This window comes from Patagioenas fasciata, chromosome 1, assembly GCF_037038585.1.
Source record: "Patagioenas fasciata isolate bPatFas1 chromosome 1, bPatFas1.hap1, whole genome shotgun sequence".
NCBI lineage: Eukaryota > Metazoa > Chordata > Aves > Columbiformes > Columbidae > Patagioenas > Patagioenas fasciata.
Window position 1 is genome coordinate 55,279,823 of NC_092520.1, and position 12,333 is coordinate 55,292,155.

General features: G+C 38.8%; 1 protein-coding gene across 4 annotated transcripts in view; it reads right to left on the reverse strand.

Moving 5' to 3' along the window:
* The window catches only part of ABCC4 (ATP binding cassette subfamily C member 4 (PEL blood group)), a 156,895-nt gene that overhangs the window by 106,441 nt on the left and 38,121 nt on the right, over positions 1-12,333 (reverse strand). For all 4 annotated transcript variants that reach the window (XR_011738437.1, XM_071806713.1, XM_071806706.1 and 1 more), the window contains exons 10-13: positions 10,355-10,444; positions 9,833-10,024; positions 8,194-8,288; positions 8,001-8,087 (exon numbers count right to left, since the gene is read on the reverse strand). Coding sequence is in view for 3 of the 4 variants with exons in the window: in XM_071806713.1 (XP_071662814.1) it covers positions 8,001-8,087; positions 8,194-8,288; positions 9,833-10,024; positions 10,355-10,444 (464 nt within the window). In the remaining variant the exon portion in view is untranslated. The remainder of the gene's footprint in view (positions 1-8,000; positions 8,088-8,193; positions 8,289-9,832; positions 10,025-10,354; positions 10,445-12,333) is intronic.

Sequence of the window (12,333 nt, forward strand, 5' to 3'; positions counted from 1 at the left end):
TTAGATCTATTACCACGGTAAACAACTCACTGCTCAAACAGCTCACTAGAAAATTTTGCCATTTAAAATAGTGTATCATAATGGAGCAGAGAAGTTGCAAATCTAGTAAAATACTAAGTGTATACTTAACATGTGTTTCAAAACATCAAACTACTTGAGTTTTATGTTCGAAACATTTTTCTAATTTTTTTTTTTCAAATATTCTCTCTCCCACTTGACAACGTCTATTCTGCAGTTTACAGCACTTATTAAATTTGTACAGTGCCTGGGGTGCCACAGAAGACCAAAGCCAGAATTAAAAGGGAGGTCCAGTAAAACCAAATGGGGCAAAAAGGTTGGTGCAAAACTCAGAGAGGTTGCTGAATTCTTGTTAGTGAAAACTTGGTATTGTCTTAGACCTAAAAAAAAAAAATAATAAATAAGGTAAAAAAAGCCCCCACAAACAAAACCCACACCAAACAAAACAAAAAAACCACCATCACAAAAAACAAAACCAACACCACACAACTCCAAAATAGTCTGTATGTGTTTATAACTGGTTCACTAAGGCTTAGTTTCATCACACCATCTACTTTTAGGAATACTGCTCTGTGCAGCTGAATAAAGACAACCATCAGTTTTGGGTGAACCCCCCCAATTTTATGTGAGCCACCCTCTGGCAGCGTCTCCCTTTCTCACTGATGAACTGGGGGATCCAGGGAAAGCCCGTCTCAGCAGGGGACACAGCTGGTCCATGGGTTCAGATCTCTGCTGGAGTACGCCCAGAACTGCCACCACCTTTCGACTCTACTGTTTTAAACTCCACAAGGGTGACCTTCCTTGTGCTTCTTCTCCCCACTCTCGGGAGGCACATTCTGTCAGTCAGAATGCAAAGCATATTTAATGCATGAGAACAGGAAAAATTACTGCACAAATTGCAGTTGCCATTGACACATTCATTAAATACACAAGTGCACACATGCACACACACACAGCCAGACAAGATTTGGACAGAGAAGACCTAAAGGTTGATCAGTTTCTTCAGTGCAAGGAAAAGGAAGATGAAGGTGTTAGGAAAGGTGCATCATTTTAAACTTAGAAGCACTCCTGACAGATGTCAGAGGGGTTGTCCCGCATGTTTAAGCTTAATGACAGAAACTTCAGCATCCTTGCAGATGTATTCCAGGGCAAGTTACTTTTCACAATTACAAAATTTTTCTGTGAAGTCCATGTCCACATCTTTTGGTGCAAATCCATTACTTCCCCAAGGGCAGTAGGTTTACTCCTGTGTACAAAGTCCCTTAACACATTAAGTCTTTCTCCTCCAGACAGGAAAGAAAAAACAAAGTCCCCCAAATATATTGCTTTTCTTTTTTTCTTTCTAGTGACAAATAGGTCACTCTCTTTTTTTTTTCCCCCTCCCCACTACCCCTGACACCTGGATGTTCTTGATGGGCTACACTGGAGTCTGAAGCTGGTCTACATCTTTTGGAAGTGCATAAAACTGACACATTATTCCTCCTGAGACCTTACAGGTACGAAACATTATAGAAGGATTGCTTTACCTGTACTACCAGATATAGTACTGGTCATAAATCCCAGGGTGTAGTTTCCTCAACAAGATCATGACATTGCTGACTCATACTGGATTTGTGATCTACCACAATCTGAGCCTCCTTTTCCATAAAACTGCTGCACTACTGATCCCTGCTCATTGTGTGTTCGTGGAGTCAACATTTTGCACTTATCCCTGCTGCGTTCCTCTATGAATTCATGACCTGTAACCAAGACTTTCTAAACCCTTGTCTGTCTCCAGAACTGCCTGAAGCATCACCTGGTCTTCCATCACCTAAAAATGTAGCATTAATGACCTTTTTTCATCATCAAAAGCACCAGACTCAGAACTCTCTAGAAATTACACTCTTCCAACTCAATGAAAATAAGCAATATTTTAAGTTAATAAATTTAAGTAACAGTATACTATCATCCATTTAAAAAACCCATTGCACTCTGACAGCAAACTTCTATACAATTAAAAACAAATTAGCTTGAGCTTTGATAGCGCAGAGCATGCAGCAGAAGACACTCAGAAGGGCCCTACAAGAACACAGTGCTCCTCTCTTTAAAGACAGCATCTTGGTGCTTCTGTGCATACGAATCCTCCTTTGTTCTTCCTTCCCTATCAGGTTTTCTTTTCTTTTAGACAAGTTGTTCTTTAATCTTTTTTAAGTTTTTATCTCCAAGAACCAGCTTTCTTTCACCTCTGCAAAGCGTCTCTTCTTTGATGATTCCACTTCCTTCCTTACCATTCTTTTCACCCCTCCATTATGGAAGTTTACATGCGAGTTTAACATCAGTTAACAGTTATATTTGTTTCAATGGTAATAACCACTGAAATGAAATTAAAGCACATGCAGAAGTACTCACAGGCTTAAAACCTTTGTTATATTAATCTACCAACTACATTTGCTTTCCTCTCCCTTTAAATTTAAGTGGTTTAGGTAGAACAATCCCCTGGTTGTTTTTTGTTTTTCTACATTTCAAGGTTCAGAAAATTTCAGAACAACAACAACAAAGTGTGATATGTTTGCCAGAGACAAAAAAACCCCACACCTACTATGGTGTTTCTATGCCCATCTTGCTAACTGTTTTTCCCCATCTCATGACAAGTCCCAGCCTCCACTGGGCTAACACATAAAGACAATCAGTCTACAAAATCCATTGCCCTGTTCAAGGCACCAGCCAGAAGTGGGTGGCTGGAGAAAGTATATAAGCGAGCATACAGTGATCCTTCCTTTGGTACACATTTCTAGCTTCCAGAGTCCATATATTAAGGACTTTTTGAGCCAGAGATCGTGGTGTTTAAGTAGCTCTTCATGAACTTTTTCCTACATGAATCTGCACACCTCCCTCTTGAGCCCATTTCTGATTTAGTATTCATAATACTGTTTTGCAAGTGCACCCATAGACTAAAGCACACAACTACACTGGGGCTCTGCAAGTGGGTTTTTTTGCTTTTATAATGCGTGATCTTAAAAAATAAAATAAAGTCAAACATTTATGTGAGATAAAACTTGAAAAATTTTACCATTTTTTAAAAACACAGAGCATACAGGGATCACACCTATGCTTTTCACTTTCTGGGAAAAACAAACACTCCAAAACTCTCAGCAACATCACTACAACATATTCAGACCTTTTAAACATATTCCCTACAATAAATACAACAGAGCTCAATGAATTACAATTGTATCATCTAAACATAAAGGTATAACTAATATGTTTTTAAGAGCAACACCTGTAACACAAAAAGGAGGTACACCGCATTGATGTTTGCCCAATATTTCTCATGAGAGCTGTAACCTCTGCAGTGGGATCAGAGACATAATGAGCATCGACCAGGTGTGAAACACAAAGTGGGAAGGAAGCCTTAGAGATATCCTTGATTTAGAGAGATTCTACCTGAAAGTGAGTGAAATCCTTATATTTACACGCCAGCACCCCTGTACGCTTGTCATCAATGGACAAATATATATACACGCCTTTAATCACAACACTGGCAAGTACATGCCAGGGTTATTTTTGCTTGGTCCCTCTGACACACCAACTGTGTCTATAAGCCCCCTACAGAAACAAAAAATGCTAGCCTTTATCTGCTACTTCTAAAGGACTGATGAGCTCCACTTTCTTTTAATTACCTATACCACCATATTAGCACTTTTTCCTCAAAATCCCAATGTTACAAAAGAGCTACAAGCATACCCCACTTTGAGAGGTATGGGACTGGAAGCATTCATGGACTCCTAAGGGTTCTAAAACTCAAATTACTTTAAACAAAGGAAATATTCAGATCTATATATTTATTTATTTTTAAAAATGCTTTTACTTATTCATCCTACTTCATTTTGGTCCTCCCCTCAAGCACTTCTGGGGCTTAGGTAAGAACACACTGTGGAATTTGGGTTCTCTTGATCCATGCACTTCGCATGATGGAATTTCCCCACTCTGCTGTCAGTTCAATTCTTCCTCACCTTTTTCTGCAGTTACGAAAGACACCTTTGCTACAAAACCATGCCTGCTCCCCTCCCTCTTTTGCAGAGGAATGCTCAGCTACCCCAGATGGCAACGGAGAGACTTTATCTTTCAGGACACCTGGTCAACCTGCCAGGTGACTCTCTGGTCAGCCTCAACACATGGTTATCCTATGAGCCATTGCCCACTTACGCGTCCCTTGAGTTCCTACGGGATGCCATCGCCTGCTACCAAAATGCTCCACCTGAACAGAGGCTCAAGTTCATTGCTGTGATAACTGTGGTGATTTCTTCTACAGCTTTTATCTAGTTCTAGAGGCAAAACTGAGAGAGATAAGACAAATGACCACACATTCAAAAAGGCCTTTTGTAAAAAAAAAAAAAAATAATAAAAAAATAAAAGAGAGAGAGAGAGATTTGCGGAATTCTGTTTGACAGCAGGAATGATACACCTGTGCATACCAGTCCCAAGTATCACCACAACTTCAGGTCTGATTTCAAAAGATTCATAGACTATCCTGCAAGTCTGTCTACTTTCACAAGAAAGAAAGGAGGCTGATCACCAACTGAGGCTGGCACACAGCTCCTGTCACTGGAAAAGACACAAGGGAAGAACCACACCTGTGTTAACAGACTGATGGATTGTAAATCTCACTCTTAAAAACACCATTTCGAGTCAATATCACTGATGGGACGCAATTTAATTTCTATCTAAAGGCGATCTGAAACCATTTAATCTATAGAAATATGCTTAGAAAGCTGCATAGGGAGAGGAGGAAATTTCTTGGGATCGAAGCACGACCAAATGATTTTCATAGAACATCGCAGGCTATTCCAGACTTCAGCACACAAAGAAACGCGCTACTGTATCTGTATGGCTGTCCCTCATTTCAAAAGTAGAGGTCTCAAAATACCACATTCCTAAAAAGTTAATGAAAAGCTATTTTTATTTATATATTTATATATAATATAGGTATATTTTCATACACACACACAAATACATAGAAAAACATAGAACTATACTGCTGCCCCCTCACTGGGAAAAGGCTGAAGCATGCCTACTGTTAACCATCAAGAGAACTCACAGTAAAAGAGGCTACAAATAACATAAAAACAGGGAATCTCCAGTTTATACCCAGTTTACACCAGTTTATACTAAACCCCAAAGAATCTGACCAGGAAAGAGGAATTAATTGAAAAACTGGCTTTATCTGTTCCACCATCCATGGAGCAGCTTGTCTGTATTATGGAGAAATTCGTAATAAATACATCCCTTATTAATAATATTGTGGACAGTTTTGCCACTGGAGCTGCACTACTAGCATTTTTTCTCATTTGAAAAGTAGTTACATATTTTAAATTGTTTACTGCAATAGCTGAACAGAGCGAGGAGAAGCAGCAAATGTAATGAGCCAGTCAACCACAGACCGCAGCTTCTGGGAATTACTAGGAACATACCTATCTTTGATGTAAACACATAGACTAAATGCTTCTAAAAAAATAATAATAATATAAAGCTACAAGAAAAAAAAAGAGTGAGTGAACTGAACAATATCCATTTCAGATTCTCATTAACTAACCCACTGCTTCTTCCATCTCATCCATTGTTTTATGCCTCGTGGTTCAGACTCCTGGGGGCAGCTCATATGAAGTGGTGTCTCAGACATTCCTCAACACCATGTTCTAAGAAATCCTTCTTGCCCAAGTGCTTTTCTCTCCCCTCCACATTTTTAGCACTATTCAAGAAGCACTAAAGAACATGCCCTGTCGTGTTTTTCAGAGCAAGCTACTGAACATACCGCTCTCCCCACCACCCCCAGCACCTTTTATAGCTGCCATGGAAGGTCTTGGAAGACAACTTCTGTTTGTAAAAAAGCCCTCCCTGAAGATCTTCATCAGGGAGGCCTTGCTCAGTTTTCCTTGCCATTGCTACTCCACCCAGTCAATTTTTTCCACAAAATGTTTTCATTTTACTTTTATCTGTTTCGCTCCAACTGATCTAGAGCTGGCGAGGAAGAGCAAACAAAAGTAAAATAAGAACGCCAGCAAGTTTTCTGAGTTTCAAATTCTCTGACATAATCTCCTTATTTCTCCTCATCTCCACACATTTATCAGCAAAACATACACTGTGCTAACAGAGCAACAGCTTCTAGCTCCTTTATGGCTTTGTACGTACAAAAACCCAGACTTCAAGTTCTGCAGTAGGACAGAGGTGTCTAACTCCTTTTCAGCGGGGGCCACATCAGCCTGGCGGTTGCCTTCAAAGGACCAAATGTAATTTTAGGACTGAATTACTGCAGGAGCAGTTACATTTATACAGTCCTAAAATTACATCCTTTAAAGGCAACCGCCAGGCTGATGTGGTCCCCAGTGAAAAAGAGTTTGACACCCCTGCCGTAGGATGCAGATGCTCCTGATGTCACAGCTCACATGAAATGCAGAATAAACTGAACAGGCAATGTGACCTCCTTTGCAAGGCTCTACTGTACTCTCCTGTTTTCCTGTGTGTGAAAGGACCTTCAGACTTAAAGGAGAGACAGGTTAACAGCTTGGACGGGTGAACTTTCAGAATTCAGGTGCTGATATAGCCCAATGCTGGAGTTGTAGAGTGATCTTGTGCAGAAACAGAAAAGCAGCAGCTAAAGCCTAGATATCTCCAACAGGCATTAAGGGAATTTGATAGAGTGTGTGAACTACAGAAGTAATGAACTCAATCTATCAGCTGTGGCAGGTGAAAATGGTCCTGCACACAATAACAAACATAAGGCCTATGCATCATAAAACTCTTACTCCATGCTAGCTGATGGAAACAAACAGCCATTTGAGGAAATCAATAGAACAAAATGTTGATGGTGTTTCAGAGGGATCTCCAAATTCAAAACTGCGAACATCAATAGGACGTACAATTTTCAAATGTAGATACTGAAAGCTTCCCTACATGGGGAATAATAACACGCGTGCAATGCTAGTCAATGCAAATTCGACAACCGTTTCTGCAAGACGAGTTTTTTTTATGATTGTCTAGGGGTGGAGAGGAGGGATCAGCAGCAAAACCAAGTTAATTCATGTATTTGGAGCACGGAATTAGAAAGATGTAAGTATGCCCAAGAAAATGTTCTAATTTAAGGTTTCAACCAAAGCTCAATGAACTCAGTAAACGGAATTTTTTTCCTTCTACTTCTAACAAATTCTAGATTATACTTTTTAATACCAGGCTATGAGGAAGCAAGGATGAAACACAGCCTGGGAATAACTGGATTATTCTCACACTCGCTATGTGCCACAGATTAGGCAGTCTGAAAGAAGAGAGAGATGGAGAAGAGAGAATCCACTGAGAAGGGAACCTGACTTTTCACGAACACTATTCTGTTTCTTCAGGAATGAAAGAAGGTCCAGTATCACTCGATTTCACAGTAAGCTTATACATTATCTCGTCCTCTATTTCTACTCTCCGCAGTCTGCTCTGTAGGCCATGGTTTTCTGTTTCAGCTACCTAAGAGAGATTTCGACCATTCAAGAACCAAAATGAAAAATCACTCAAAAAAATCTAAGAGTTCTGTCCTTTTCTTTAGCCACTTTAATTAAGTGCTTATTACTATGCAAATAAAGCTGTAGCAAACTAAGAAGTGATTTAAAATCCCAACCCATATTATTCTTCACTCATATACATATAAAATACATAAACCTGATATCTGACATTTTCCTCAAGAAAATGGCATATGTTCCCTTAGAATAATTCTCATTATATTATCTTCAAAATGGACTTTTACAGGGCTTTTAAAAATCAACAAGAAAATGACAGACACACACGGGGAAAAAAAACTATGTGACTTCCAAATACACAAAATAAGAGGACAAACAAATTCAGAGAGTGAATGCATTAAGTTTCATGAAGAGATACATCTCCCGGAAAGTGTTTTTCTCGTGTTTTTCTAAAAGGAATTAGAAGATAACAATTGTATTTTAAACAAAAATAAAGCAGTAACCTACTTTTCAAACAAATGTCTTCCAACTTCAGCATCTACTGCACTCAGTGGATCATCCAAGAGATAGATGTCTGCATCCTGATACACAGCTCTAAAAGGTTTAAAGAAAAGTCAGTATTGCAAAGTCTTGTATTTATTTGCTGTAGTCACTGAAGTCTGACAACTTGTACATTTTAGAAACAGCAGAAAATATTAACCTGGCCAGATTTACACGGGCCTTCTGTCCCCCACTCAGCGTAGCTCCACGATCTCCTATTACTGTTAAGTCACCATCTGCTAATAATTCCAAGTCCTGTGAACAGGAAAGAAGAGATAGAAAGATTTTTCCTTTCTTTTTCATCATTTTATAACTTCTGATCGACAAAGCTGCTTCGACATAACATTTTCTTCTTTGAAAAGTCTTAACTTATAGTCTCACATTAAAAGATAAGGATTCATACTAAATGAAACATCTGTATGACTTTGTACCTTCCGCAAAAGATAATTAAGAAAGCAGGAAAAACAGGTGAGATCCTAAAAGTTCAATTTTTCTACAGCTTTGCCAGAAAAAATACTAATTCTTAGTATTACAAGGAATATTTCATGGTGATTAAAAACAAACAAAAAAAATCAAACTAAAAATTATGAAGTATAAAGTAATTATTTTTACTAGAACAAAATGAGCTGTCACAATAAATAAAACCAAACTATTATCATCAAATTATCTTCTATTTGCCAGTGTCCCTAAGAACTGCATTACTTTTATTCTTACTGCAACATATCCATGAGAAAAAAACTACAACAACATTCATCACACAACTTCGTTAATTTATGGGGCTTGGGAATACAAGTAAGAGAACAAAATAATACAGTGTTCCATGTCATATTATTTTATTTCCTACTAAAGAAATACAGAATTTTTATATTAAGCTATAAAACGTATTCTGAAAGTTTAGTCATAGCTTTTGTAAGACAAATAAATTTGAAAGAAAACTATGAAAGCAAATCTACCATCAAATATGAAGTGTTTTTTCTTTTTTAATGCAGTCTGCTGTCTTTCAAAGTCACTAAAACTTCAAGTTCAGACAACAGCATATGACTGAATATCAGCAGGAGATACTAAAACTCTGTCTACTGTGTGTAAAAACCTTGCAAAAAAATTTTCGTCACAGTAGCCATCTGCTTTTCACCTGTGTTGCTGCTGACAGGAATCTTGTAACATGCTGCATAAAACCTTTTTAGCTGCCAAGCAAAATGTCTGTTTCTTGACAAATCTGGCTTAATCCTCTTCTATATCTCACGTCACAAACTCCTTTGCACACAGACCTTTCAAAAATATTTTCTTCATAAAACTACTTGGGCTCAGCAAGTTCTCCAATATATAGCACTAAGGTTCTTCTGATAGCTGTTAGCAATGCATAATACACAACAGACATGACATTTACTTTAAAAAAAAGCAAACGGGATATTTACAAAATGGAAGTTACAAACAGAGCTAGCTTGATAGTTTGTTTTCCACCTTTTATTGCATTTACACACATACCTACCATAATACCAGTGAAAAGGGCTAAACTGATTATGAAATTAAATAATTGGGAATAGCTTTTTCCTAAATTGCTGTGCTTCACATAAACTAGTTCTCCCTCTAGTGGAAGTTCTAGGAATTACAAGAATGTGCTTACACGAATGTCAAAAATAATTACGCATATTTCTGTTAAGCAATAGGATCTTTTTCACATGCTACTAATAATAATCAATTCTATATGTTATATATTGCAACACATACCATAAGTTTGAAAGAACACCAAGATAAAAATAAATATCATGAAAATAAAACACTTAAGGAGAAAACCGTACCTTTTTAAGAGCACAGACTTTTAAAACTTTTTCATATTTTTCTTTCTCATATTCCTTGTCAAACAGTATATTACTTCTTACTGTACCAGAAAACACCCAAGGCTGCTGAGAAACATAGGCAATTCTTCCAGTAACGTTTATCAAACCTTTGTCTTTAGGTAGCTCACCAAGTATAGCACTTAAGAGCGAAGACTGAAAAAGATTCAAAAAGTAAAAACTGAAAAGTTTTAGCACGTTAAAGACATCACAGACTGAGCAGCGTTTACTGGCACAACGACCTATTTCCCCGTCTCTCAAACTACTGCCAGCAGTAGAAGAGCCTAGAATCAACGTATAAAATATTGTTTAATTCTGGACCACCTCCTCCCCAACCCTAAGAGTTCATCTGCCTGTCTTGAACACCAGCATCTCGATGTCAAGTGTGGCGTTATACATGGAAAGGAACTGTACATTTTCAAGTTTCTATTTACATTTAACAAACTCATTAAAAGCCCACAGAATGGAGTAAACATTAAGACTTACCTTTCCAGCTCCTACAGGACCGATCACAGCCAATAATTCCCCTCGTCTGACAGTAAATGAAAGTTGCTGAAGTGCCGGGCTTTCTAAACTCTGTGAATTTAAGAAAAAATTAGGTTTCCTCAGTAATAGAATACGCACCATCAAAACAACTCTTTAGAAACAGAATACAACGCACATAAATCACTATAAATTAGCAACCCATACGCCCAACACATTTTCAGGCACACAGCGTGCCTTTTCGGTAATTCACAAACACTTCTGGAAGACCCTGGTCCTCCACCAGAAACGAGTCGCACAGATAAAACAGTGTTCAAGGAACGAGGAACCTGAAGGCAGCAGAAGCGGCGCCTCCTCGGGTCCTCACCGCAGCTCAGCATGAAGCTGGGATGGCCACCTTGGACACACGCTGGCCACCACACCAGCATTCACGGCCCCAGTACAGCCAGCCTGGTGACTCTGAGGAGCTGGAAAAACGGTGGAAAAAGGGAGGGTTGAAGCTCTCTCGGAGCCCCAGGAAAGCCAGGTCTGTGTTTGCTCTAGTCAAGGCTCTATCCGAAGCGAAAACAGAAAAACGCCATCTGATTTTACACAGCTTCATCTTGCAGGATACGGATTCTCAGAAACTTTTCATGCACGACACAGTGCACTATTTGTGTGAAAATGACTACCCTAGGATTGTTTGTTCAATATTCCTTTTTAGCATGCCTATCCTTTATGTTACACTACTGATATGCACTGATTTCTCCACGTATTTTGCACCTCTCCCATTGAGGTTGTAAAAACTCCTATTTCTTGTGAAAAGAAAGGATGCTCATGTGTTTAACAGCTATGCGAAACTGCAATTCCTAAGGGCCTGGTGCAGCTCCCTCTCATTAAAGCAAAACACCCTTGTAACACGATCTGCCTTTACATGAATCTTAGACCACATTAAGCATGACTGACACTAAAATACAAACATGAAAATATATGCATTTTAAAAAAAAATAAAAAATTAAAAAGCAGTATTTCTATTAAAAGGCCAAACAAAAACCCAGCCATAAGCTTCAAGAAAGGAGAGGGAGGTGAAGAATAGCTAGTACACCTCTTCACAGCTTGCAGACTGCTTAAAATTTCCAACCACCCTTTGAAGCTCAAGGGTCCACCACCTAACCCCATATGAAAGATGCTGCACGATCAAGTTCTGGCACTGCGAAAAGCGGAAGCTTGGAACTCATTTCAGATTATTTGGGAGAGACACAGGTACAGTATCCATCCACACCTGTGGCAGTTGGGGGAGCTGGGCTGGCACACGCGTGTCCACATGTGCCAGGAGAAATACTCGGCTGGGTAGCACCGTACCCAGAACCCAAACCTGCACGTCCCCCCGTCACAGCCCCTGCTTCGCAGAAGCACCGCAGGTTCACAAGAAATCAGAGTCACACTGTGAGAACCCGAACTTGTGCACGTTGTGCAACTCTGCAAAATTACTTTTGTTGCTATTACTAATTTCCACAAGGTGGCGTCAATGGGGCCTTATTTCTTTTCTCCACCCTCCCTATCAGTGTTTTACCATGAACTTGATCTCTCTGTCCAGAGAACACAGTTCAGGTGTTCAGATAGCGCTAAGGTCAGGAGAATTCTACAAACTCATGGCAGCCAAGGCTGCTTTTTTTTTTTTCATACAAAGTTTGTAGGAAGAGAAAAAAAATCTCTTATTAAATAAATTAGGCTACATGGAAAAGAACATAAGCTTTCAGACACACAGGCCCTTCTTCAAACTTCTTGAGGCTGTGCTTCTGTATTCACAAAGGTGAAAAAATACCCCCACTCACACTCAGGTTTTCAAAAAAAGAAAATATAAGAACCTAAAAACATTACAGAAAATTTTTTTAAAAAAAAGTTTTTCAACTACTACCCAAACATTACATATTAAAGCAGTGTTGTAAGATATCATAGATCCTATATAAAAGCAGCAATGCAAGCAAACAGCATTGGCCACA